General features: G+C 33.6%; 1 protein-coding gene across 1 annotated transcript; it reads left to right on the forward strand.

Annotated features, from left to right (window-relative positions):
* The first annotated feature begins 14,995 nt into the window (after window positions 1-14,995).
* LOC128238258 (calaxin-like) lies at window positions 14,996-25,399 on the forward strand. Its single transcript, XM_052953974.1, has 7 exons — window positions 14,996-15,130; window positions 16,273-16,419; window positions 17,224-17,328; window positions 18,096-18,181; window positions 20,808-20,873; window positions 21,306-21,410; window positions 22,195-25,399. Exons 1-7 carry the CDS (start codon window positions 15,049-15,051, stop codon window positions 22,246-22,248), a joined length of 645 nt encoding a protein of 214 aa, XP_052809934.1. The 5' UTR covers window positions 14,996-15,048; the 3' UTR covers window positions 22,249-25,399.
* Window positions 25,400-27,778: the final 2,379 nt, after the last annotated feature.

The raw sequence follows: 27,778 nt of genomic DNA on the forward strand, positions 1-27,778 counted from the left end.
ATTGTAACAATTGCAAATAAAATTGGCCGGGAAAGTGTCATCAGGTACATCTATGGTACAGTGGCCCGGTTGTTGGAACATTCGTTAAATACATAACGATGAATTTTATCGTTAAAATGACTAAAATCGCTAAATTTTCGTTAAATACCTTCGTTTAATTTATTTCGCTAAATTTCGGTTGTTGGAAATTTTAACGATAACGAAACCGTTAAATCAGTCGTTAAGTTAACGAAAAATTTAAAGTACCTCAAATGGTACTTTACAATTTAACGAATCAGTTAACGAAAACCAAAATGGCTGCCGTAATTGGCTGTTTAGTAAATATACCACGGAAAAATAGAGAATTTAGAGTAATAAACTTAAATGAAAGCCTAAATGATGAAGAATTGAGAAGAAGGTTCAGGTTTGGAAGAAGAGGAATAGAGTATTTGGCCGATTTGCTGAGAGAGGACCTAGCTAGGGAAACAGACAGAAGTTGTAGCCTGTCAGTCGAAGAACAAGTCTGTATAGCGCTGAGGTACTACGCTTCAGGTTCATTTATGCAGGTTGTGTTGGACACACATGGGAGACATAAAAGTACTGTTTGTAAAGTTGTGGATAAGGTTACCAAAGAGATAGTGAAGCGTCATAAGCAGTACATTAAGTGGCCAGTTGATGAAGCTACCAAGAGACGAGTGAAGTCTGAGTTTAGCAACATAGCTGGATTTCCAGGTGTTATAGGGTGTGTTGATGGTAGCCACGTCCGTTTGATCAAGCCATCACCAGACCAAGAGAGAGGTTTTATCAACAGAAAAGGATTCCCGTCCATAAATGTGATGGCAGTGTGCGATGCAAAAGGTAGTATATTTAAAAATATTAAACTGTAAATATTATACAGCTCTATATAAAATATGAAATAAACTGAAACTTACCCATCACTGTACTGCTGGTGTTGCTGAAGAGCTCAAATAAGACAAATCCAGCCACATTTCGTTTGGTATTTGTTATTAAGACATAAAGTTACTGCTTCAGTACAATGCCGGTTACTGCCATTAGTATGTGCTTTAAAATTCTTTGATAATACAGATTTGACAAGAACTTACTGACGGCAAGCTAGCAGCCAATAACAGCAGCCAATAATTACTGCAGCCAATAAGGCACTTAGCAGCCAATAAGTACTTTTACCACGAAACAAGAAATGATAAAGGAATATCTAGCAGCCAGTAAGAAAGCAGCTTTCTTACACTGTTCGAAAATCTTGTTATTGATGCAAACGATTAAAACAAATGAAACCGGATAAAAAGTAATCATTTTGTATGTTTAGACAAACATGGAAAAGAAAGACATTGGTAAGGGTAGCCGCTAGTCATTCTAAAATGCCGTCCAGGCTTTTTTAATGATGGTTAACCATCACTATGGTAGCCGCTAAATAAAATTTGAGATTGTGGTACATTATAAGTAGCCGAATATTCCGGATAGAGACCATGGGGGTGCTGTGTGACAGTGCTATACACTGGTGCTCGTTAAACAACCAGGGTGGCTCTATTCATGTAAACACTCTGTCTGTGCACTATGCTCCAAAATACTAGAATGACTAACACTCTTGCCGGGGCTCTCGCGGAATGGGCAAAGCCACACTGCAAGTATATATAAGCAGACGCTCCCTAGCTTCGTCCAGTAAGGGTCGTACGAGTGCGGGTCCGTGCATATGGGGAACTGGCATCAAATCGATCAACAATGTATTGAACCCGGTGTTAAGATTAAGCAAAGGGGTAGTCCCATAATTTTTTATTGGTGGTCTGTGGGTATTGATATATAGGGGTATCAATACCACCAGACCACCCAAACATTTTATGTGATGTACCCCTTTGAGATAAAGCAAGCATATTGGCCGACAGTGGTGTCAATAACGTCACTTTTCTGAATTAAAAAGATCATAATTGATCCCTTCGTCTTTGATTGGATACTTGATAAAAGAAGCAGTTTGATCTACTTGACTGATACGGCTGGAGAAGAATGCGACGTGATACATAAAGACCGGGTATTTGCATATGGTGGATATCTAAAAAGGTATCACCTAGCACCGCCAATCAATGTCGACATTGGGGTCAGCTTGATAAAATCTTACCCTCAATGCTAATTAAACTGATTATTAACAAACGAAATTATCTACCCTCAAAAGTCCTAAACTCGACTCATACTAGTTAATGGGGGAACGCAGTCAGGCATGAAATTGATAACTGATATAAGGGAGTTATACATTCATACGTGTTGATTTTAAGGAGTACCGAAGTAAACAATGTATAGACTTAATAACGTTATAACTCTTATGGACAAACAGCAAATATAAGCTATTCTAAAGACCTCCATGTTTTAACAAATTGTTCATTTATTCGTTTATAATGTAGCCTGCTGATATATATAAATGTTGTGGAGAATAACGTTATTGTAGTTTCTGTTTACTAATGAAGAAGGAATACTCTTCTCTTATATAAAGATGATATTGCCTTTTGAACTGAATAATGACACCGCTATTACTTTTCAACTGTTATGTGTACATTTTTGTACGAACAGTTGTTGATAGTAAGCATAATTTACTTTAAATAAAATGAAATTAATCATGAAATCAATGAAGTATCGTAATCAATAAAGGTAAACCATGTGCATATACATGCTGGGTGTTTGTTAGTATTGATCCTTGTGTATTTAATAGGATTTGGGCAAAACATTCAAAAATACATACTACAAGTAGAATTTTATTGTTGAAATTAACGTGGAAAAATTATTTAAACAAAATAGATACATTGGCATTACAACAAGAGAGTCAATAATTCAAGACTTAAATCTTGAGCTGAAACCTACAAACACACTACAATATAGAAATATAATATAGAAATTACGCAATACGATTTTTTTAATTTTACTATTTTGGCAAATAATATTACCAAAGTAAATGCACACCAAAGCAATCCTATTCATGATATGCACACTATCATTTTGCAAGTTATAGTAACCTTCACACTAACCAAAAGATCCTGTTAACAATTCCAATAACCAGGTTAAAACACTTTTTATACAACCGTTTTGTACTTTTACCAAGCATATCATTTGACTAAATTTTAAATCAAAAACACTTATGTATATGTCATATATTATATAGTTTCATATTTTTATTTGCATAACATCAAGAAGGCCGATATGGCCCATGAGGACAAATATCATATACAGTATATGTAGGTGAACGCATATACAACAAAGTATCACCATTATTATAACCAAAATTAACTTTATGTACATCCGGGAAAACATCAAGCTCTCTACACACACTTTTGAATTTATTTATACTAATACGTCTGTTTGACATTAACAAGTCATTGAAAATTAATGAAAATTAACATAATTGTAATATACAATACTTCTTAATATTTTTTCAAGACAGTAATTTCCATGCTGCTACATCTTTAACATGCCTTTTTGCTCCTTACTTATTTTCTGAGTGTGCATATATTAACCTGCATATTCAGGATTGATTCCTTTTGCATCGAGGCAAATATCCATTATGATATGAATGATATCAACACATGTATGAACTGCACGGACAGTAGCCCTTGCCATGATGCCGATCCCCGTTGCCATCCCCGTAGCATCGAACGCTGCTGCCGCAACCATGACGCCGTCACTTGCCAACGACAACATAACGCCGGGAGTCGTTGTCACCGCTACGACACACGCTGTGCAGACCGCAATATTAATTAAAAATACGTTGTATACAGTTTTTTTTTAAATATCGTACAGATATCTCGAGGAAGCATTTCTTTAGAGGATCTGTTTTCAGCATCTGAAAGAACAGCAACAAAAAAGCACAGAACGTACACCAAAAAACGATCATTCACAGAAAATGACATAATTATGTTCAATGTATATTTATTATTTTAATTTTATCATTCCAATGTGACTAATTTTCTTCCCATACATACATGTTTGTTTATTCTTTACCATTGTTCATAAAAACGTACGTTTTTCCATATATTGTATAACAAATCTGAAGCCACTGGTACTTAAATGCAGTTACTCAATTGGCTAGTTTGCACATTTAAATATTTGATTTGTTAACCGTTGTTATTGTATAAATATTGACATATAAGCATTTCGTTTAATTAAGACTAAATAGAATAGTTTCCAAGTTTTATAGCTAAAAATATCACGAGCATATGTCTAGTCTCAACAGAGAACTTTGTTTATGGATTGAATATGATAGAAACGAAAAGGACATAAATCTTTTATTCTATTTGTTATTTGTATTTGTATTTTTATAATGCCTAGTGAAAGTTGTGTTTGTTTCGAAATTTTAGCCTTATCAAGTCCAGATTAAACTCACGGCTAGTTGAATATATGTTTTGAAATAAAATCAAACGTCAGAGCACATAGTTCTCGAAGACAATTTAAAAGACGTTCTTTACGAAATGAACTTTCTTTCGCACACAATTTGGCGCGTTTCTCTGAAAAGAAAACTACAGTTAACTATGTACAACGTCAACAACAACAACACCAGCAACAACAACAACAACCTTTAGTGCTTTGGCGAATTTTATCGCAACAACAAGTTTTGAAGTACTTACAGTCATCGCTGAAAGTTATGTATGCTGAGAAAATGCACAGACAAGAATACCTAGGAAGGACTTTTGTAATAGTTGACTTGAAGTAAAATATGAATTATAAAGAATGGTTTCATGGTTTGCAAACTTTCTTTATAATCTAAATACATTACTTCAGGTCATCTTATTGTCTAAGAATACTACCATATTGGCTGACACATTGTTAACACAACATCTGACGCAGGGAATATATACCAAATGAGAAGCAGTAGGCAGACCTTTAAACGACCGCGAAAGTTAAAATTCTAAATGATAAAGTTTAGTACATTATGATTGATTATCTGCAATTTCATTGGCTAAAATATAGTTTGTATTCTTAAAACGGTATTACAAATACATATTCAATAATTCATCTGCACATGCTAGTTAATCTTTGGAAAAGATATTTACCGAGAAATTGCCAAGACATGAACACCGGCCGGACGTAACATCGTTCATGGTTTACGAAACATTAACCAAAAACTTGCATGATCTATTATTGTCTATGTCTTACATCACATTATAATCAAACTTTGTGTAAAAGAAATGATGTTTTAAAAGAAATTATGTTGTTTAAGCAATATTTTAGAAACACTCTATTATATGTTTCTTACAAGTTCTTTGAAGGATTTCATTCCGGAATGTTTTGAAAAAAAGAGAGATTTTGTATGAAAAGACTTCTCCCAATGTATGCAGTCAGACATCAAATAATGAATAATCGTTAAAGAAGCACACGTGTTTTACGAAATGAAATAAATACTAAGATTGGATATAATTTGTTTGAACCCTCTTGCCACATGTTCAGTCTCCTGTATCAGCATGAACTATTTTCTACTTGGCAGACGTTATTTAATACACTTAGGCATATAAGGAAAGGATAAAATATAAAGGTTTATTTCGGTAATAAATCACCTCGTAGACACCATATGTACATGTTACACTCGTGCCGTCGTATATCGCTGTTAGTGTAATATATTGCGTTCTTACACTGGCACAAACAATAATCCTATATTTCTTGAGCCTATCGAGCAAAGATGTTTCTCGACATGATACAATCTTTTAAAGAGTAAAATATGCATCCTTTGCGACATTTTTCGGAAAATTAAGAGTTTAACACATTTTGTTTATTTTGTAAAATACATTTCAAGCAAACTGTGTTTTTTTATTAGAAATCTGATAAAACATTATTTTGTTAAATGTGCTTATATCCTAATTACAGCTACACGTTTTAGATCATATGGATTATTCTAGCTGAATATTAAATCTCAAAACTGAACTAAAGATGACATTTTAAACATTTTATTTGTCTGTACTTCAAACGACTTTGAACTGTTGAATGCGGTAAAGACCAGAAAAAACTATTTGAACAATGCCATGATGGTCCGTTCATGGAGAAGCAAGTTGAGATTGATAAATGGTCCCAATTTATAGAAAGATCTTACGAATGATAACCAATAACTTGCTAAGGAAAGGTAACACGGGTATAATTTTGGGGGAAAACATGCGCGAGTTAATTTGGGTGTAGGGCATCATTGTTTATTTCATTGCTGCACTGGTGTTGAAAGACATGTGTCCAATGGTAAACAACGTTTCAAATATGACTTTAAGGTATCCGATATACAAGCAGCTTCATTGCGCCGTTGGCGGTAATTTTAAATGTTGATGCATTGCATACCAACAGAATTTCTTTCACTTAAAATCTAAAACTTGTATCAAGGGACCTAAACTATACTTAAGTTATTGATTTTTTTTTTAATTTTGGCGTGAAATGACATATTTTACAATGTTTCAAAGCCATAAACGGTTGTTATTAATTTAAGTTTAGGTTTGTATAATTATGTGTCTGTATTATTTTACTTGCACAAGTATGTATCCTATATTAAAAGAATAAATAACCAAAAACAAAAAAATGAAAGGAAAATGTATAAGCGTAAATAATATTTACTAAATATCCTTAATTGGAACAATGCTAAATAATAAATAATATATTAAGTAATATATATAATTCAGATAATGTTTTCAGTTATAATATTGTCTACAAGAGTCAATGTTCATCTATTGAAACTGTCAAGCCAATGTCTGTAGGAACAGTATCAATTCAGATAGAAAGGATTAAGCTATATACGCTAAAAGAAATACATATCTATTCCCAGTCCACCCGATTAGCTTAGTCGGTAGAGCGTTGGACTGTGAATCGGACAACCCGGATTCGATTCCCGGGCGGGCCAGGTCACTTCTGTTGTGATTGGTATGAAATCCTTTCTACGACCATTCGCACTGTACCACTGTTCTGGCATGTACAGAAGTTGTCACTTCCTTGCAGATGTGAAGGCACCTAGTACTGGTTAACCGACTGATAGTCTGCCCAGGATAGGTGTGCGGTGCATTTCTCCCACCTCAGATAAGTAGATACATTCATTCAACCATGTTAGAAATTCACGGGCGGAGATAAAATGCCCGGATGGAATTTCTTTTAATGGTCACCACAGTGTAATTATCTCCCTTGTTGAAGACTGTCGTCTGTAGCGCATCATGGAAACCTTGTTTTGTGGCAATATTTAGAACGCTAGTTAATTTTTTCTCGCTTCAAATGTCACCAGAAAACAGTTTTCACGCACCTTTCGAGAAATAATGCTTCACTCTTCTTAGAACTATTTAAAGACCAATCAGACCATTTACATACTCTGAATCACTGCGCGAATATCCATGACAACCACGAATTATTCATATCCGTACGCAATTATTTTCACAAAGCACAAAAGAGTTCCAGCAAAAAATACATTTTTACTTAATTTTGTTTAACTGAGATGGGAGAAAAAGCATCTACCATAGCCGCTCGTGTAAGATAGGTTCATCCCGACCCTCGCGCAGGGTGTTTTGCAGAAACTCGGTAAACCTCGTTTCCGCAAAACACCCTACGCTCGGGTCGGAATGAACCTATCTTACACACTCGGCCATGGAAGATACTTATATTCTGGATTAGTAGATACCGGTATGTTGTTAACATGTGTGTGTGTGTTTGTGCATATTCCAGTGTTAAACATAGATGCTCTCTTCAAGTCCAAGAATGGCTTTTTTCCTCACTTTTGGCATTAAAAGCTACTAGTACCAGGTGGATAGTTGTATATTGCATGAGCAACGATCGATTTGTTGTCGGAATGATTTATTTCAATAATTACATTTATTTCAAAATTACGTGTCACTGTGATTTATACAATTAAGTTAAGAGTTTATTAGAGCTTATTTCAGAATACAAAAAAAATATGCCCATGCGTACAAAATTAGTAAAATATGATTATAAAAATAATATAAAGTCAATGGTCAGTCAATTTTAAAATTATACATTTACAAATCGATTAAGAAATCACAGTTCCATAGCACAACATATACATAGTGAGGGTAAAACATAAATAAATAGTATCGGTGATAAATATAGCAGCAGTAGCAGTAGCAGTAGCAGTAGCAGAATAATGCGGCGATTGGGATAGTGTAGGAACTAACGAGGTAGTAGTGGTGGAAAACATAAACACTTTTGTTACTAATTGTGATCAGTATATTTCACATAGGATCTACACATTCTTGACATTGGCTGCGGCACTGGTCAGTACGCTAAGAAATTGCTGGACCTCGGAGTCGGCAGAATGTCGCTGAACGCGGCAACGCGTAAACTGGCCAATGAAATTGAACAAGGTATCAGTTTTATGGAACGTTATGTGCTGTATATTTTCAATTTATTTTACTGCATTTGTTTATCTTTTGGTAATTATTCAATAATACTTGTTATAATACAATGTTAATCAAGGTGCGAATGCGGGCAATATATATCTGCAGGCAAATATGTGAGTGTTGTGAGTTTTATTGTGGGAATGAGGCGGATAGTTTAACATCCATACAATCGTATTTGTTTCTTATCTCATAAAAGTACTTTCAAAATTACACTATAAAAATGATTGTGCTTCAGGGTCACGCCAGGTTATGATAACAAACCATGCAGAGCAGCTATCAATTATAGGAGATGGGGAAACTAGCGGTCGGCAATCATTTCTTGATATTTTTGCTAAAACTTTAATGCTTTCCTCCAGAGCTTCCATAATTTTGTCCTACTAATCGTTAAAATATAGCGATCTAGAAAAAGTAGAAATTCTGCTAAAAATAAAACGCTATTCAACTGATTTTTATGGTTCGGACGTCATTCTGCTAAACATAGAGCGCATTGTCACAAAACTGGGTTAAAAACGGACATGAAAATAAGTAGTTCTTTGAAGTTTGCGGTCTTAAATTATTCTGCGCAGGCATTAACACTTTCATTAAGCAAAGACACTGACATTAAGTAAGCTCTAATAGTCTATATATTCATGTTCCTTCTATTATAGGGCGCGTACAATGTTTGAGAACCATCAATGCACCTCCATTGCCATTCAACAGCGATTGTTTTGATGCGATCCTTCTGACTGCGGTAAAGTATGGTGGTGCATTAAAAACGCATTATTTACAAAAAATAAAACAATAAAAAATATACAGTTGTAATATGTTTCAATTTCATAAATTTTCTAAACGAACTAGAGCTATTCATTGACAACATAGTAAAAAAAGTTCTTATCGTTCGTTTGCCACTCAACAACGATAGTTTCGGTGTCTTTCTTCTGAATGCTGTGAAGGATGCTGATAAACATTGAAAACGCACCATTTACAAAATAGCATGCAAAACAAAATAAGAATTGTAACGCGTTTCATTTTTATAAAGTGTGTTAATGAACCAGAGCAACTGACAGACAATATGATAAAACGTTTCGGTCGATAAGACTATCTTACAATCAAACCTTTGTCGCTTTGTTAACACCAAATTTCTCGACACGTCTAAAGCGTAACAGTTCTAAGTATCATATAGTTCAATTATACAAAGGAGTTGCTTTTATCAACCAAAGCATAGCTTATATTTTTAAATAATTTCCTTTAAAAAGTTTCAAAACTCTATAGATGAGCTACTCAGTTTATACCATCTCAAAAAACAAAACTAAAAGCTTGATCTTTTTATAAGGCACAGTTTTGGATCTATACGATAAGGTTTCACGTGAAACGCTGGCGTCTTCATGACGTTTATTTCACGTGAGCCAGAATACCGATATATAGGCGTTAGATTATTTATGGTGTTTTATAGAAATCGCTTGTATTTAGAATTTTACTATGTTTTTCAACATACAAAAACATCAAGATACGCCAAACTGCGCGTTTTTTTTATGATACGATACCACTTCGGATACTCAAGTGGTGCGTTTTTATTGACTGTCAGTATAGAGCACACACGCACACACACGCACACACGCACACGCACACACACACGCACGCACGCACGCACGCACGCACGCTCACGCGCGCACACACACACGCACACACGCACACACAAACGCACACACAAACGCACACACACGCGCACACACACACACACACACACACACACAATTATTTTCTTGTTTCTTATTTACAAGTAAATTAATTGTATAACGTCGAAATCCGTTGGCTCGATATCGCTTGGCTCGATTACTCCTTGTTAGCATTCCCGCTTGGCTCGATATTTGCGAGTCTCGAAGTATTTTGGCCGGTCCCTTGAATATAGAGCCAACCGTTTTCGACTGAATGTACACTCAGCAATCTGTAAACCATTACATTTCTAAGTTATATGTCAAACCAGGTGAATTATTATCTCTCTAAAGGGGCACGGTCTGCCGTTTTTCCTTTAAAGAAGTAACATAACCATTGCTTATAGTTGGTTTATATTTTCAGGTTCTGCCCCATCTTGACAGTGTAAGCGATAAATCATACCCAAACTCGGTGAAGATGTTAGAGGAAGCCAATTGAGTACTGACTAAAAATGGTATCCTTGTCATTACCACTTCATTTTTCACCACGTTTTCCCGTTACTGTTCAGACCTATGCCAAAGGCTAAGTTAATATTTCCCGAGTGCAAGTGATTACGAAATGATGTTCACCAGAGCGAACCTGAAATGCGTTCAAAAATTTACGGTCATGGGCGATGGATTTATCAGCTACGAGGGAATGGTCAACTCTGAAGGGTATGTAGATCAAGCATGGATTAAAAGTGCATGTTGCTTTGACTTAGCGACCGAGGAAGAACCAACTGCAATTCAAAATAAAGTGCACACCTTATACTAAAATGGAAAGTGGAAAGAATGATTAGCTGAAAACGATTCAATCAATGAGCAAGGCATCGCAACATTTTTTCTCTGCCAGCGAAAGGATAAGGAGGGACACGTGCCGTAAACACACATTGAGAAGATATTTATTTTTATTGTCATATTGTAGCGATACGTGGCAATACCATGAAAACGCATCGGTGGAATATCGATATGTTCGTTTAACTCTTCACAACCACATCCACAGATGGAACACACAATTATTCTCCACTAAGTGTATTATAGTGGATGACATTACTCGCTTTATTTTTATTTAGCTATGTCTATAAAATGCATACAATAGAGGCATACTCACATATTGATCAATAATATCCCTTGTCAAATATTACTGAATATGAGGATCTCTTCAATAAAACCTCTTTGACTTTTTTCAGTTTGGATTATACCTGGTATGAATTTAACAACGGACTTAGAAAATTACATATTCAAATACTTGTCCAAATGCAAATAAACCTAAACGTACTAATGTACCAGCCCGATGATGTAATACACAGTATTTTTTATCATATATTTATTCAAGTAAAACATGCCGTGGGTATCCGAAGATGTTACTTTTGAATTTAGCTGAAATCTAGCTATTTACTTCACACTCTACCTAAACAATTTTCCATACATTTATATTTGAGCAAGTCAAATACGATCAAAATTGTATACCTTATCTTGCCAACAATGACACGTTAACTATAATCAGCCATTCTTCCTCATCCCTTTCATATAATTGTTTGCAAAATGTTAATGTTATCGATTGCATGGAACAACATTATATCTTTTTAAAACAATCCTAGGGAAACTCTACATCAGACTTGTCAGCACTTTATTAATGTTTCATAAACAATATGCAGGCTTTGTGAACTGCTTCGGATAAAAACGGCCTATATGCCAAATAGAACCTTTTACCTCAGTAGATATGAAAATCATTGGAAATTGTTTGGAATAGCAAGAGCCTATTTGACAAATGGGTCGTTATACCACAAAGCTGCCTACACATACATCCTATACATAACTTATTTATGTAAAAATAGATATGACCATTGTATTTTGACTCATATCTGTAAAATATGACAGAAGGTAGTCTAGATAATTTTACAGGAGAAGCACATTATTAAATGAGTCGGAAAGTGCAAATATCTCAATTTTGCCAAATGTCAGATAGGCCCTTTTAATCCTAAGGTGGCGATACATGTGCAAAACATTTCAATGTAAAAGACATCGTTGACCAAAATATGATGCATGGTTTTCATCATCATCACCATCATCTTCTTCCGAGGGATTGCCTCACTCCGCAAGGGTCATACTCGCAAATTTGTCTTAAACCATATCTGCACAAAGCCGGCAACAATTAAAGCTTTTCGAAATAAACGTTCCTCTGTATATATATTGTGTTGGCTGACCAGAGCCGATTGCAAAACTTCTATGATGGTCTGGTCAAATGGAGGAGGTTCGGGCTCGGATTTGGCAAAAACGTTGATTGTGCTCCCTTGTGCACTTAGTATAAATGAGTGGAGGATCTGACGTCATGTAAACTTGGTTGTGCATTATCTTAAATGACATAGTTGCTCGGATGTTGAGTGTTTTGAGTGGAAGTTGTATGTGCTGATGTTGTTCTTTTGAAGATGTGAAACTTAGCATGTGTCTTGGAAAGGCCAACTACCAGTCGTTTCCCTGGATTGGGTACTACGAAGGTCATGTGGTAATTGACAGGAGTCTTCAGGGCTACGGATGGTAAGATATAGGTGGCAATCATCAGCGAAGAATCGAACTGCAGATTGGACTTTGAGTGTAGATTGCTTATGTAGGCATGAGGTAAAGAGGAGGACACTGCCATGGTGAAGCCGAGGGTGATATGTGATGTAGCAGACAAGAAGCCCTCGAGGAAGGCCTTGTACATATATACAAAAGTTGTGCTATGATGAGAGTTATGTTTGCAAATATCTGTAACTCCCTATATCGGACAACCTATACAAAACGAAACTATAGGAAGCCTTAGGGAAATCACTAAAACTTTAAAAATCACTTTTATAATAATCTTATCGGAATCAGGTAAGATTAGATAATAACTGTTAATGTAACATACTTTAGAGAATCATTGTATATGAACACTGTGTGTAATATAAATTATATAAATTAAGCTATTTATTAAAAGATCATTCAAGAAAAAAGACTCAATGCATGTTTTAACAATTAAATTCTATGAGGCAGAGAGCACACGGTTTAAAATGGCGTGTTGTCCCTGCAGCTTTCGTTGTATTATTTTATGGTAATGTTTAAAAGAAGCGGGAATGGAACGACGTGTGACCTGTTCGTCTTTCTTTCTTCAACGTAACGACATGGAGGGAGAAGAAATTCCTTAGTCGCATTACAACTCAGAAACCAAAGTACAGTCCTCCGTTTGGAAAACTCCCAGAAAACACCAGCCAAAGGAAGCTGGAGTGCAAAAAAGCCAACCCCCGTACAGCACCGATCTGGCCCCAATGGACATCCGTGTGTTTTCGGTAGTCAACCGGCAGTTGCGGGGACAACACTTCGCTACAAGTGTTGACCTTCAACAGACGACACAGAGGATCGTGTCTACAGCCGACAATGCATGATCTAAGACATATACGTAAAATGGATTGGCGAAAATAGTAAATGTTTACTGACGGGCGGAGGCTATGTTGAGAAAGTCAATAAAGTGCAAGATGTTGACGTTGTTGACGTTATGTAACGTCATCTGTGCGCCGGAATGTAATGAATGGTAGTTTTGTATTTCCATACATGGATATATTGTTTAATGTAATCGTTTCAGAACACCCCATTTTACGACAATTATATTGCAATTACGTGATCTTCCCGGACCCACATCGTACATGCGTACAATGCTATCAAAACTGTGTAAATGAATGCCCTAATGAGTACATGTATTGGTAAAATATCAAACAAACCTAAACCAAAATTTCTTTAAATCAGGTTTTATCAACAGAGGTGATAAAAAATTTGACGACAAAATGTATACAGCGCAACACCATTTTCGATTATTCTTAAAATTCTCCTTTTAGTATAGTTTTCTTTTTAAGGGCTATGAAATTACATATAGGTGCAGAGAGAACAGTTATATATTCATTGCGTGTTACAGTCAGAAGTTATCAAAGACATTTCCTGCTTTTTTAAATCAACAAACTGAAACCCCAAGTGCAAATTGCAAAACATTCAATAACAAGGTTATCTCTGGAGCTGTGCTAAATATCCAACCATGCTACTTTTGGAAAAAAAGAAGCTGCATGATGTATGTCATTTTGCATCGGTAATATTGTTAAAACATCTTTGACTTTGTAGTCAAAATTAATTTCAATCTAAAGAAAATAAATTTATAAATTTCAAAGATTAAAAAAAGCAGGTGAAAACAACGTCATTTGACGTCATAGGCTCTTCCTTTCTTCATTTTTCTAAAAAATACTATTTCATCAAGCACAATGAATGTCCCTGAACGAATGTTGACACATGTTGGTAGAGAACAGCTGATTTTGACGATTTCTGTGATATGCGTAAATATAGTTAATTTCTGTAGTAAATGTTTTATGCACAGCGTCTACTTATTTTTGAATGGCTCTCTCATATGCGTTCTAGAAAGAGAATTTACATTTTGGTGAACCTTACTAAAAGCTTTATCTAAGTCTGTGTCGATTATATCCAGGTACAAATGTAAGATATTTCCGTCGGAACATATATTCAGTTTAAGTACCAGCTGGGTAAAGAGGTTTTTTTTCAGTGTATATAATACATTATATTGTTTAATGCTGTTGAACAGGGGCTAATTTTGGTGTCTTTGTTTTTTATTAAAATTTTATCAATATTGACACTATTGACTAAGTGGCAAACCTGATCTCGTTCTATACGACCGAAATGCAAAGATTTTAAAAAAATATTCGAAAATATATTTAACTGGTAAATCCAGCTTCCATTTTGAATACTAAATAGAGGCAAAACGTTTCATGTAAACAATATCTTAAAACTATCGTCATATTTAATTAAGGATATCTAGCGATAACCTATCGCATTTTTGTCCCTGATTTACCCGAGATATAAAAAATACTTATAAAGGGAAATCACTGCGTAAGAGATAAGATAAGATACCGGTGTGATCCGTTCCATAAACGGAACGTTTAACGCATGCGCATTAGACTTAACAACGACTACACATCCGGTTTTCAGCTGATTATCTTGTTTTCCAAAGATTTACAATAACAATGTCTTCTAAACGCCAAGAACAGGCAAAAATTATTGAAAAACTAAGCAAGAAAAAGGATAAGGAGCACGGAATGTGTCACTGTAAGTTTGCATGCTGGGATACGAATAAAAACATTTTAATTAAAGGAACACAATGGAAATAAGATTAAGAGTTTTCCCTTTTTAAGTTTTTGTGTCATCCTTGGTTCGGTGTGCCTGTCGTGGCTATTGATACTATCATGTATGTATTATGTTATTTACTATACATGTTATTGATTTTAAATGCCCATGTATGTGCATTCCATACTGAAATAAATATTGAATTGTACTACAAAGGAGTGCAGTGTATCAAATTTAAGTTTTTTTCTGTATTATACTTCCATATTGTTGAATTTATTATAAAATCAAGTGCTATATTCACTGTTTGAGGATGTTTAAAGCATAAAAATAATACACAAATGTAAAAAATCAGATACATTTTACATCAATTCACTGAAAAAAACTACATTCGGTGAGACATAGTGATTGTTTAACAAAAGCAACTTCCTCAGTGAATCTCATAAAATGTTGTTTTAATCCTTAATTATTCATCAAGAGTCTAATCCATACCTAAAAAATAAAATATGACCATGTATCGCTGAACCTACTGTTTTTATAGTCAGTTGTTTAAAAAAACTTAAATAATGTTCCTACATGTATATAAAGTCTAATAAAAAAAGAAGCCTACCTCAGTACCTGTTTTCGAAAAGAATGTAACCCGAAACAAACCAATTTTTTTTGCCTCATCATTTAAACACACTTTTTGCCAAAATAAAAAGCCTAATGATGAGTTGAGCATTTTCTATAAAATAATATTTAATGCATTGAAATGACACTATTTAAAAATCTTATTTAAATGAATCTATTTCCTTTTATATCAATAGCATGCACAATTGTACATACCCGTCAAATTCAGGAAATGGTCATTTCATGGACGAGCAGAAGTCCCTTATGATGCTCATGTTACATTTATTTATCAAAAGACTGATCAATAGAAATGAAAGTGACATTTATGTGAATTATGAATAATTTTTATATAATAGGTACATCGCTTCATGTACTACATGTATACATTCATAAATGAATTTTATTAGTTACACGCCTCATATTTATACTGTGTAATGTGTAAACAAATTCCATATTTTGTTTCATTTGGGATCATGAGTTTATACTTCACTATCTAACTAAAATACTTCAACTTTCAGTTCGTAAAAATGAAATAGAAAAGCTTCTGTCCATGTTCAATAAATACGTAGAGAACACTACGAACAAGAAGAAGCTGGATCGGTTGAAGTTCAGAGATATTCTCCATGACATGTTTGGGATGACTGATGACATGTTGATGGATAGAAGTAAGTTTGTTTTTCATTTACTGTTTGAAAATTTTCCTTGAATTGACATAAAAAAATTATATGCTAGTTTTCTGTATGTTATTTTTTGCATTTATAGTTATGAGAAAAATGAGTCCTAATATTTTTATTATAACAACTTACATATATGTAGTTTTTTGGGACCTTGAATTCCTATATTGAAATATAAAAATAAAATGGTTGTTAGGCTTCTTCAAAATTTAGTCTTTTGGTAGCTATGCTGTTTTCAAAGCCAAATTAAAAGTGATATAAACATGAGGGATTATTGAAGGGACTAGACATCAGATGATAACATTGAAAGAAAAAAGGAAATTGTTAAAAAAACCATACATAATGCATTGACTCTTACGTACTATTGTATCACATCGCTTACGACACATTAATGTATCTTCCGCAGTTTTTGTGTATTTTTCCAATTGGAAAATTTACTGTGTTTGTTAACCACGGAAATCCAAGTAGATTTAAAAATAACTTCGGTATATGTATCTGTACTAATCATGTGATTTTGACATGCTATATATATAAAAACACACTATAAACTAAGAAACCATTATGCACTGTTTTAAACTGGGAAAACTCAGCTGAGACAACAACAAAACTTTATTTTGATCGTGTAAAATGATGTATTATCGGTGTCATACTAGTGTGTATTGATAATTCTAGGCTTGTATTGAGGACATACTGTATTTTGAATCATCTGGTGTGACTGTCTAGATCTCTTAAATGATTACAATTTTTGATCCAAATTCTGCTTTCGATGACTGCATAAGCTGACTTTTATTTCAGTGTTCAGAGCATTTGATCGTGATAGTGACAACTATATAAATCATGATGAGTGGGTGCTTGGACTCTCTGTGTTCTTGAAAGGAGTACTTGAGGAAAAAACAAGATGTAAGTCTCAAGTCAAAGTGACACTCTTATTCAAAATCATGATATTTTTGGTGGTAAATCTGATTTGGGAGTAAGAGTGCATCTTTAATCAAAATCAACCGTTATCTTAGTTTTGTTAAAGACCATTATACAAATAATATTAAACAAACCTAACTGTTTTATTTTAAATGAAATATTTAATTCCTTATAATTAAGTATCAATTTGATCTAAAATAAGCCTCAGTTAATTGTGTGTCTCCACACTTCACTTCATTTTATAATAATTTGCTTAAAGTGACACTCTTATTCAAAGTCAATACATACACATGTATAACAAAAATATATTTTGACTGGTAAACATTTAACTACTTACTAAATAATGCATTTATGGAAAAAATTAATAACTGGTCACACGATTGTCACCTTGTATTTAATAGCAGAAAGTGCAAAGATATTAAATGTTTGTTGAATGCGAAAAGATTTACCGTGGTCCTCTCTAGACTCATAAGGTAGAAATACTATAATTTATGCATGTTTCTTTCAAATTCAACTTGGCATCCTTCATAAGAAGCATTGTTTCCGACATTTATTCATCTTTTTTGGAATATTAAAACAATAGTATTTATTGTGGTAAATTTTATTTGGGAGTAAGAGTGCATCTTTAAGGTTTGACATAAAAACTGTACTAGTTGAACTCTTCTCAATGAATACAACATCATCATGTCAGGAATTAAAATAGGCTATAATTCTCATAACTGTACCACAAATTGTGATCCCTTTTTTTGCAGATTGTTTCTCTGTATACGACCTTAACCAGGATGGCTACATTTCTAGGGAGGAAATTTTCCAGCTTCTTAAACAGAGTCTGATTAAGGTATTATAACGTTACTCATTTATGGTCAGATAATGGCCATTGAAATTTCTATAGAATTATATTTTGCATTGAATAGAAAGATGTTACAAGCATCTTGAAGTTGTTTTATTATAGATTATTTTCATTTGTTCCATTACAGTTGTTTTTTCTAGAAGTCTTTTTTTCCTCAATGTTCAGTGCCCATTTATTATGTGTGTTTTCAATTGGAAAATCAATTTTTAAATTTTGTTTCATATTATATGGCAAAATGTTATGTATTGATATATTTGGTCTGGATTTAGAAGCAACACTGAAAGGCTGTTACAATCTATTGGAAATGAATTGATTGATATATTTTAAAGTGAATAAAACATATAGTTTGGTAAGTTAATTGAAGTTGGTAAATAGTTTACAAGAACTTAACCAGTGAAGGAGTGACAATTGTCAATTAATATTTAATAAAGAATTTGTTGCATTTTCAGCTTTAACATAAATGTACTTAATGCTAGTTTGGAAAAGTAACTTAACAGTAACATAATTTAAATGTTTTATTGTGCTATGAATAAATGTGTTGTTTAGGTGTTTATGGTAAATAATTTTTACATACATACTGAATAACTATCAATAAGTGATGTAAACATCTTACTCTTCAGTAATTTAAACAAGCCTCTAGGATGAAATCCTTGATTGTTACACAGTACTATTTATTTTTTACATGTGGCTTGGAAAAACTTTATAACAAACCAAAATATTTTATTCATAATTTCTGTTTTTATGAAGTTAAGAAAATCACGTCATAGCCTTGGTGCCGTTGTCATTGGTGGCACTCAAGCATCTTCAAGCAGTCACTTCACAACGACCTTGACCTCACTGTATCTCAAAAAACCTTCAAGATATGCAAATGTAACTGATGAAATATGATGTTGCCGCAAACAATATACACATGTGTAGCATGGCCCATAACTATGGCCTGAATGATTGAAGAGTTATATTCCTTGTTCAACTGTAAGAACCAACAGACTGTTGGCTCTAAAATGCTCAGTGGCACTCTTGCAAACCATGAACTCTGCCAGGAAACCAGCGTTTTGTGTGTGCTTAAATTTTAACCTCTGAATGTGCAATCTGCTTGCTAATCAATGTTCACACTTCTTTGTGTGATTTCTTATGTAAATCTAAATTACAATGAAACTTGTAAATTACATTTTGCTTAAAACATTTGAAATAAGACTGGCATTCCATTTTAGCATTTTTAGTTTTAAAAGATGACATATTTTTTGCTGTTGAAGCATTTCTAACTTATAAATGCCATATGATTGTAACTAAATATAGCTGAATGTACAAATAACAACATGTATTTTTAGGATACCTTACTGGCATGGTAGTCAATTTTGATATGTCTTATATCTTAATTAAAGCTGCATTCTCATGGATTGACAGTTTTGGCTTTTCTTTTAATTTTTGTCTCAGAATCTGAGCTGATTAATTTGGCATCATAGTTTGAATGCCTTCAATTCATACCCATAAGATAACTTACAATAAAACCTATTTTAAATTTTGGTAAACATGGCAAAAATTTATTTCCCTTTCAGCTTTCATAACACTTTTAGCTATAAAACATCAATTTTTAAGCAAAAATGTGAAAAACTGCATTCTGATTTTTTGTCAGTCGTCTTATATCACTGGTTTCAGACATTAACGCAAAAATTGCCTCATTTTCAAAACGGTCATTCTGTGAGAGTGCAGCTTTAAAGATGATTTTCAGAAGATTCTAAAGCATTCTTTGTATTCATTGTTCATTTTCCTGTGACCACTATTTAATATAAAAAATGTGCTGAAATTCCTGTAGTTAGTGGCAATGATATTGAACAGTCTCAAGTCTAGTTTAGTCTCACGACTAAAATATGACAAAACTTCATTTCATTGTTATTTTCTTCTATCAAAGCATTGATGGTCAAATTTGCTGAAATATACTACTATTTGAATGTTTTTCTGTTATTTACATAATTTTTATGAAAGAAATGGAATAAATATGATTTTTTGTTCCTTCAAAAAAATGCTTTTCTGAGTCTTGGTCTAGACTTAGACTTGAGACTGTTAGTAATAATGGCCCCATGTGAGGATGGAGCCCACAACCTCTTGGGTTTAGAGGAGGACAGTCCTTTACCACTTAACCACTCTCTGTGACCCTTTGCATTATTAGCGATTAGGTTATTGGCTGTCAATTTTTTTTATCTAATTATCAATTATGAAAATATCTGATTATACAACACTTATCTTTAGTTCTTAACTTAACTTTTGTTTTAAGTTTTGTAAACCCTTCAAATAACCCCTTTTATGTTTCATTGCATTTCTTGTGTTTGTTCATTTGTTTATCAGTAAAACCCAAAAAAAATCTTTTTAAAAATTAAAAACAGCAAGTGTCTTAAGCCAAAGTAACAATTTAGCTTCGACTTTCATTTCTGCATTCTCAATAGTTGTTTATTATCAATAGAAAAATCTTTTCATAAAAAAATCATAAATTACTGACACATTGTCATAGTGGCAACAATGTTTTAGCTGTATGCATTTCTTTGTTTATGATATAAAAAAATGAATGTTGGTCAAATGGTTACCATGGTAACCATGTGTGTGTGTTCTGTTTCCATAGCAACCATCAGAGGAGGACCCAGATGAGGGGATCAAGGACCTGGTAGAGCTGGTGCTCAAGAAAATGGTAATACTGCATAAGATAAGATAAGGCAGCTGAGTGATGCCTTTTATGTGTTATTTTAATTGAACATTATTGATAAGTTTAAACTGTAGCATAATATTTTTTTACTCGTGAAAAAGTAATGTGTTGTATTAATTTTAAAAGTAATAAAGTATAAATTAAAACGTGCTGTGAATGTGAATGATATGAAGGTACATGTATTTAAATTGGCACTTTATTTTAAAATACACAGTTTGCAAGGAAAATGAATATACATGTGCATTGAAATCTGTGAAAAAGAAATAGACAATAAGAAGTAAACGAGGTGAATAAATCAGATTAGTCATAAATTTTGCTCCCTTTTTTGCAAAAGAAAAATATGTATATTTGTTTTTGCATTGTTAATTAGGTAATTCAGTCAATTTTGGGGAAGAATAAACACAATGTTTGTTTTAGGACAAGGACCATGATGGGAGGTTATCGTACGCCGACTTTGAGGTTTCTGTCAAGGAGGAACCATTGTTGCTTGAAGCGTTCGGCATGTGCATACCAAAACCTGAGGTACATATATGTCAAGTAATTAGTTTTCTTTTGATTTGCTTAATATACATTGGGATGCTTTTGCTTTGTGCAGACTGCTGTTGCCTGAAGCTTTTGGCACATGTTTTCTAAAACCGGTGGTAAATAACAGATTGATATGTTATGATTCAATTGTATTGTTAAATACAAAGGGTAGTAATTTGCCAATTTCAATAACTATAATTGCTGAATATTACTATACTGAGGGAGTTAAAATTGCTTTGCATAGAATCCTGAACATTGCTGTAGCCATTCACTGATACAAAACAAGTATAGAATATTCATTAAATATAAGTTGATTTTAGATTGTATTGCTTTTAGAAAAGAACAAATAATTACAGTAATGTTAAAGTTCTTTCTTTGTTAAGGTCATTGATATTTAACAAAAGAAACAAAGCCAAACAGTTAAACACATTAGCATGATACTTGGTCTGTTAGATTGCATTAATATTATACTAATTTGTAGAAAGTTTCAACGCCTTGTAATATTTTTTTTGATTTTTAGGGAGAAAAACGAACAAACATTACTTCCCTTTATGGTGCCCTTGTAAAGTTTATGATTGTTTCATACTGAAATTTAATTACAATACAACTGTGTTAGTTTAAACATTATATATTTTACAACGATTGTGAAGAAAGTTATGCTAACTTATACTAAGTCACTCTCGTTGGCACAATTGTGTTCTTGTGTTTAGGTGAGTTTATTTATAAAAATTATATTCTATGAAGACAGGTTTTAAGTGAATGTGATTTTGTATATTTTCAGAAATGCCAAACCTTCCTTAACCTGATCAGTGATGAATATGGCATGAAATACTGACTCCGACAACTTGGTGGAGAAAACATACTTAAAACATACTTAATTCTTTACTCTTAACATAAATAGGACACTCTCTTTCACATGGATTGGAAATCATATAATTATATGATTATTTTTTTTCTTTATTTAGTAAATTTATAATCTTTTCTTTTTCATTTCTGGTCGAATCATGTCTGCGATTTTTACAAAATTGTTTTTATTTTTTAGTATTTTATTTTTTGATTTTTGATTTATTTTATATAAGATTGTACAACAACTCATGTTGAGCTTCATAATTTCGGCATACAGGGCTTTGTTTATGGCAACTATTGCCAAATTTAATATTCATCATATCCGTGAGAGTTATAACACTCCATGAACATACCGTAACTGCCAATGAATGTATGCTTAACCACAGGTGACAGTATCAGTCGTAGAAGGTGAAAAAAGTGTTGATATTTATATATTAAACCATAGACACAAATTTACCACCTCTGACTAATACTTTCACCTGTGTGAAACCTTTTCATGTGCTTTACAGGTCTATTTGTTATTTTGGTCTTTACTATATAGATTATTAGGTGTACACACTTGTGCATTTATCAGTAAAAATTATTACTATTTAGCAGACAATTTTTTATATATATTCATGGCTGATTGTTCTGATCATTGACAAATGTACCGACATTGTTAACTAACAAATGTAACTCTGGAAGTTTCATTGACACGCTGGTGATCTGCAGTACTTCTTACAGCTGTTATTATAATCAATTGTCTCAGCCTTGCTTGTTTCTCTTTTAAATATCAGCACAAATAATTTTGTCAAAAAAGTTGACAATGGTACTGTTTAAAACTTGAACAGAGTTCTGAACAATTAGTCCATTGATGTATGTAAAGTAATAATTTACAATGTTGCTCATTATTCAAAGCTATGACAAATCTTCCACAGTTTTACTAGCAATACTATTGTGAGTTACCTATATATGTACTAGTATTATTCGTATATCAGAAGTAAAGTGTGACAGTCTTTCCATGATGTATACTTCAAAATGTTTATTTAAGCCAAAAGTAAATGTAAACTACTGAAAAGTTAAATTAATTTGTACCATATTTAGGAGTATTTTTTATTTTTATGAATTACTATTTGTATTAAAGAATGCTACCAGTGGTTGAAACCAGCTACAGTGCATAAAATAGCATGCAAATAAATTACAATGATTTATTAATATATGCATGCTAATCATTGCATGGTTAGCTAGACGTTATGGTACAAAACAGCTACTACACCCATTCTCATTATTGAAATATTACACAGCTCACTCTTTGCGCTCATGTAATATTTCAATAAAGTAGTGGGTGCAACCATAAAATATCCTTGAACTTATTCATGAGTTGAAAATATACCTCAATTTCAATATTAACAAGTGCTTTTATATATGCATTTACCATAACACTGATGAATATGTGCACTCCGATTCAAAGTGTTCCTGTAACCTCCCATTAAGTAGTTGGCATTTGCCTATAAGATAAAAGCGAGGTGTAAAATGTATTTATTAATTTCATTATTTACACCCGTTTAAAGCTTTGTAGAAGTTCACATTTAGAAATGCTAGTCATTATTTAACTGAACTTAACATAATATATATATTATATGTGATTGCTATAAATAACAAGCCAACGTTCTATGTTAATTGTTTTGTTTCAATAAGTATTATCGCTTACCTTTAAAATGAAGTACTTGTAATGTAAAGGTAAGGTGAGGTGCTATCTAACATGTATATCTGTTTGGTTAATGTGATTTAGCAAAATGCCCTGCTTGAAAAGACCATACAAACATCAACACTAAAAACTATACAGATTGTGGCCAACACTTTATGTCTTTCACTGAGCAATGATTTCATTGGTTAATACAGCAACATTTAATGGACAAAAAGAATCGAGGTGGAATTCATGGCATTATGCATTCATTATGGTTCATTTCCGTGTAGTGTGGCTTTCAGTTTCGACATGCTAAACATTTTAGTACAATTAGTTCAATTTTTACAAGGAAAAATAGGAATGACATGACATAACATAATATCTGCAATAAATCATATCTGTTTTCATTTTATCAGATATTTTGAATGTGAATGAGATATCATTTACACTTTGAAGGTAAATATCTCTAAATAGTTATTATATCACTTAATACATCCTGTTTTGTACCATGTCACAACGCTATTGAATTTCAAAATGCAGTTATATGCAGTTAAGATATAAATTATGCAGGGTGGAAGAGGGATGTGCTTTCACATCATCTCAAACATTTTGTTTAAAAGCGAAACTATATCGCAATTTATAAACCCTTAACATTTAAACATGCTGCATTATGATATGAACCAGTCCAATAGAATACATGATGATATGAACCAGTCCAATAGAATACATGATGATATGAACCAGTCCAATAGAACACATGATGATATGAACCAGTCAAATAAAACACATGATGATATGAACCAGTTCAATAGAACACTTGATGATATGAACCAGTCAAATAGAACACATGATGATATGAACCAGTCCAATTAAACAATCTTGCGAAATAAAGTAAACTGTGATAGAATGTGCTTATAGATAGCATATTCAGCTTCCATTCTGTTTATGATAGAACATAAATGCATCTGATAGAAAATTTGAGTGCATAATTGTGATCATGTAATGTGTGCTGATAAAAGTGATCAGTCAGCCGTATAATGAACATTTACATGCAACAAAGCTCAACATGTCTTTACAACATCCACCTATTTCAGCAAAAACAAATTGTTTACCTCAGTATTTTAGAGCATTACATCTTTCCTTTTTAAGGATTATATTTCAACAATAGAATGCATTTTCATGGTGTCTTATAACTGGCAGCAGTGTCCCAATGCACATATATTTTGTTGAACAGCTGTTGTTATTAATTACAAATTACCTACAGTTATTGGTGGATATATATACATGCATACCAGTTGATCATTTCTCTTTCTGATTGTATTCTGAAATATGGATTGAAATACAGCTGATATCAAATACAAATTGTTTACCATTTGTATTTTTGACCATGTGATTGTGTGTTGTTAGATGTTTCAAATTTATTTTGTTTATTTTAACAATAAATTTACTTGTTTGTCAATAAAGGTTTAGTTGATCAAAATGGCTTGTTGTTTCTTATTATTAATATATATAGTTTATGCAGTATAGAAGTGATCAACGCTCGTTACTGTTTCGACAACAGACCGCTAGAATCCAAGCATTGATACAAAAGTAAAAGTCAATTGTTGATCTGGTAAAAATTGGAGGCCATCTTGGCCACCATCTTCAATATCTCGATTTCCCCAGGGATGGTGCGAGGCCATCAAACTGATTCCTTAACTAGGGCGTCTTAGCTACTTAAAGGCTTAAAATATAATTTATATACTACGATGCAAGGTTTAGCCAAAAACAACCATTTAGCTGCTGGACTAAAGTTAACAATAAGAGAAAAATAAGGGCTGCGTTGTAACAATATATGTTACAAAGATTTGTGTTAAAGGGCGCAGTAATCTGGGTCATACAAACACCAAACAAGAAAGCAATGCTACAAGACAACACACATAAATAACTAAAACATCTACCAACATATCGTCATTGGTAGCCGGTGGGATAAATGCCTTGGCAAGGTCAGTGAAAAGGATGCTAGAACACTTGTTTTACGAGTACCTCACATTTGCCCCAAAATTTATCAAGTTGTGCAATATTAAACATCATAGCCTATGACTGTATAACTCCGAATAAAATTACTCGTTTCACGAACATTTTTGTCTGTGCAATGATTCAATCATCACATTGTTTAGCTTTAAACTAACGTAGGTTAGGTAGAGCCAGCTCTGAGACCTTTTAATGAACCATACCTTCAAGGGGAAACACTTAATTCATCCTAGTGGATATGAGACCACTATTAATCAATCTGGTTGGATGTGAGACCACTATTGATCCATCTGGTTGGATGTGAGACCACTATTGATCCATCTGGTTGGATGTGAGACCACAATTGATCCCTCTTGTTTTATATGAGACCACTATTGGTCAATCTGGTTGGATGTGAGACCACTATTGATCAATCTGGTTGGATGTGAGACCACTATTGATCCATCTGGTTGGATATGAGACCACTATTAATCAATCGGGTTGGATATGAGGCCACAATTGATCTATCTGGTTGGATATGAGACCACTATTGATCAATCTGGTTGGATGTGAGAACACTATTGTTCCATCTGGTTGGATATGAGACCACTATTGATCAATCTGGTTGGATATGAGACCACAATTGATCCCTCTTGTTGGATATGAGACCACTATTGATCAATCTGGTTGGATATGAGACCACAATTGATCCCACTTGTTGGATATGAGACCACTATTGATCAATCTGATTGGATATGAGACCACAATTGATCCCACTTGTTGGATATGAGACCACAATTGATCTCTCTTGTTGAATATGAGACCACAATTAATCCCTCTTGTTGGATATGAGACCACTATTGATCAATCTGGTTGGATGTGGGACCACTATTGATCCCTCTTGTTGGATATGAGACCACAATTGATCCATCTGGTTGGATGTGAGACCACTATTGATCCCTCTTGTTGGATATTAGACCACTATTGATCAATCTGGTTGGGTGTGGGACCACTATTGTTTCATCCGGTTTGATGTGGGACCACTATTGATCCATCTGGTTGGATGTGAGACCACTTTTGATACATCTAGTTGGATGTGAGACCACTATTGATCTATCTAATTGGATATGAGGCCACTTTTGATAAATCCGGTTGGATATGAGGCCACTTTTTGATACATCCAGTTGGATGTGAGACCACTTTTGATCAATCTAGCTGGATATGAGACCACTATTGATCCCTCTTGTTGGATATGAGACCACAATTGATCCATCTGGTTGGATGTGAGACCACTGTTGATCCATCTAGTTGGATGTGAGACCACTATTGATCAATCTGGTTGGATGTGTGACCACTATTGATCCGTCTGGTGGGATGTGAGACCACTATTGATTCATCTGGTTGGATGTCAGACCACTATTGATCAATATGGTTAAATGTGAGACCACTATTGATCCATCTGGTTGGATGTGAGACTACTATTGATTCATCTGGTGATATGTGAGACCACTATTGATCCCTATTGTTGGATGTGAGACCACTATTGATCAATCTGGTTGGATGTGAGACCACTATTGATCCCTCTTGTTGGATATGAGACCACTATTGATCCCTCTTGTTGGATATGAGACCACTATTGATCAATCTAGTTGGATATGAGACCACTATTGATCCATCCGGTTGAATGTGAGATCACTATTGATCCATCCGGTTGAATGTGAGACCACTATTGATCCATTTGGTTGGATATGAGACCACTATTGATCAATCCGGTTGAATGTGAGACCACTATTGATCCATTTGGTTGGATGTGAGACCACTATTGATCCATCTAGTTGGGTGTGAGACCACTATTGATCCA

The sequence above is a fragment of the Mya arenaria genome, chromosome 1, assembly GCF_026914265.1.
Source record: "Mya arenaria isolate MELC-2E11 chromosome 1, ASM2691426v1".
In the NCBI taxonomy this organism is placed as follows: domain Eukaryota; kingdom Metazoa; phylum Mollusca; class Bivalvia; order Myida; family Myidae; genus Mya; species Mya arenaria.